General features: G+C 50.1%; 1 protein-coding gene across 1 annotated transcript; it reads left to right on the forward strand.

Annotated features, from left to right (window-relative positions):
- Window positions 1-233: 233 nt before the first annotated feature.
- On the forward strand, window positions 234-1,219 carry LOC110197154 (mas-related G-protein coupled receptor member B2-like). The gene is given in 3 exon segments (XM_020970831.2): window positions 234-463; window positions 465-920; window positions 922-1,219. Coding segments are annotated over 3 exon segments (945 nt in total). The 5' UTR covers window positions 234-272.
- The last annotated feature ends 486 nt before the right edge of the window (window positions 1,220-1,705 follow it).

Genomic DNA, 1,705 nt, shown 5'->3' on the forward strand with positions numbered 1-1,705 from the left:
GTAAGTCTTTATCTGAATTGAATAATTGGTTATTGATATGAGAGAAATAATTATTTATCTCATTAGTAAGTGTCTGAGACTGGATTTTAAGTCATTTCTTACTCTAGGCTCACACCTCTGTGTCCTGTAGCACCACCTAGCTGCCCCTAGAGAGGGAGTGGGGAAGAGGAGCCTCTAACTCTTGAAGGTAGAGATGGAAGTAAATTTCCTTGTCTTTGTGTCCACAGGGCTTCTCAAAGGACCCCGGCTTCCTGGGGCTTGGACCAACCACCATGGCTATGTCCCTCACAGCTGGTCGATTAGAATATGTTCATGACAACTCAACGGAGAGAAGTGCAAATAGGACTTTAGTTCTTCCACAACCTCGAAAATTTTATTTCGATGACTGGATGGTGATCCTCATTCTGCTCATTGCCCTGGTTGGGCTGGGGGGGAACAGCCTCGTCCTGTGGCTCCTGGGCTTCCGCATCCACCTACATCCTCAACCTGGCCGGAGCTGACGCCCTCTTCCTCTGCTGCTCTTTTCTGATCTGCATAAATCACATTTTTTGGTATTTTTATTCTTCTTTAATACACATACTAGAGACCCTTATCCAATTTACATCCTACCTTGTAGGCCTGAGCCTTCTGGCTGCGATCAGCACCGAGCGCTGTGTATCTGTGATCTTACCCATCTGGTACAGATGTCACCGCCCTAAGCACATATCTGCTGCGCTATGCGCTGTTCTCTGGGTTCTGACCAGCCTGATCAGTGTAGTAGTTTACTCGATTTGTTATCATGCGTTTACTCGCCGTTTCTGCGACAAGGTCATCATTATCGAAGCTGTGTGGTTCATCCTCCTCACCCCAGTGCTGTGCGTGTCCAGCCTGACTCTGCTGCTGAGGGTCCAGTGCAGCTCCCAGCGCCGGCAGCCCCCCCCCCCACCTCCTGGTCCTGCTTGCAGTCCTCGTGTTCCTGTTCTTTGGCCTGCCCAAAGGGATGGACTATCTCATAGACCTTGAGGAAAGCTTAGTTTTCATACCGCGTGGGCTCCATATGATCCTGGCCTGTGTGAACAGCAGCTCGAACCCCTTCATTTATTTCTTCCTGGGCAGCCAAAGGCATAAAAGGAGGGAGCCCCTCAGGGTGGTCCTGCAGAGGGCCCTGGGGGATGAGGGGGAGGTAGGAGGTGGGATGAGGGATGCCCCCCACACCAACAGTCTGGAGACATCATTCTGAGGCTAAGAACAAGATGCTCAGACTCCAGGGCCCTTGAAATGAATCCCTGTCCCAGGCCCAGCTGCAGCCCCCTTCCCACCTCCCTGGGAGGGAGGGAAATCAGGCTTTCCCATTCCACCCCGTTTGTTGGTACCTAGGGTTTGAAATCTAAGTGATGAGGAAACATTTTTTAGGTGCCTACTATATGCCAGGCACCCAGACAGTGCAGAGGAAAGATCTCCAGGGCCTGGAATGGGAAGAACTGAAGTGAGATCTGGCCTGAGACACCATCTGTATGACCCTGGGCAAATCATTTGACTGTGTTTGCCTCAATTTCCTTATCTGTAAAATGAGCCAGTCAAAGAAATGGCAAGCCACTTTACCAAGAAAACCCCATATGGGGGCACAGTCACATGACTGAACAAGAAGACTATACCAGGTACTGCGCTAAGTGCTTTACAGACATCTCACTTAATCCTCACAATATCCCTGGGACATAGATGCTCT

The sequence above is a fragment of the Phascolarctos cinereus genome, unplaced genomic scaffold, assembly GCF_003287225.1.
Source record: "Phascolarctos cinereus isolate Bilbo 61053 unplaced genomic scaffold, phaCin_HiC Scaffold_9;HRSCAF=440, whole genome shotgun sequence".
NCBI lineage: Eukaryota > Metazoa > Chordata > Mammalia > Diprotodontia > Phascolarctidae > Phascolarctos > Phascolarctos cinereus.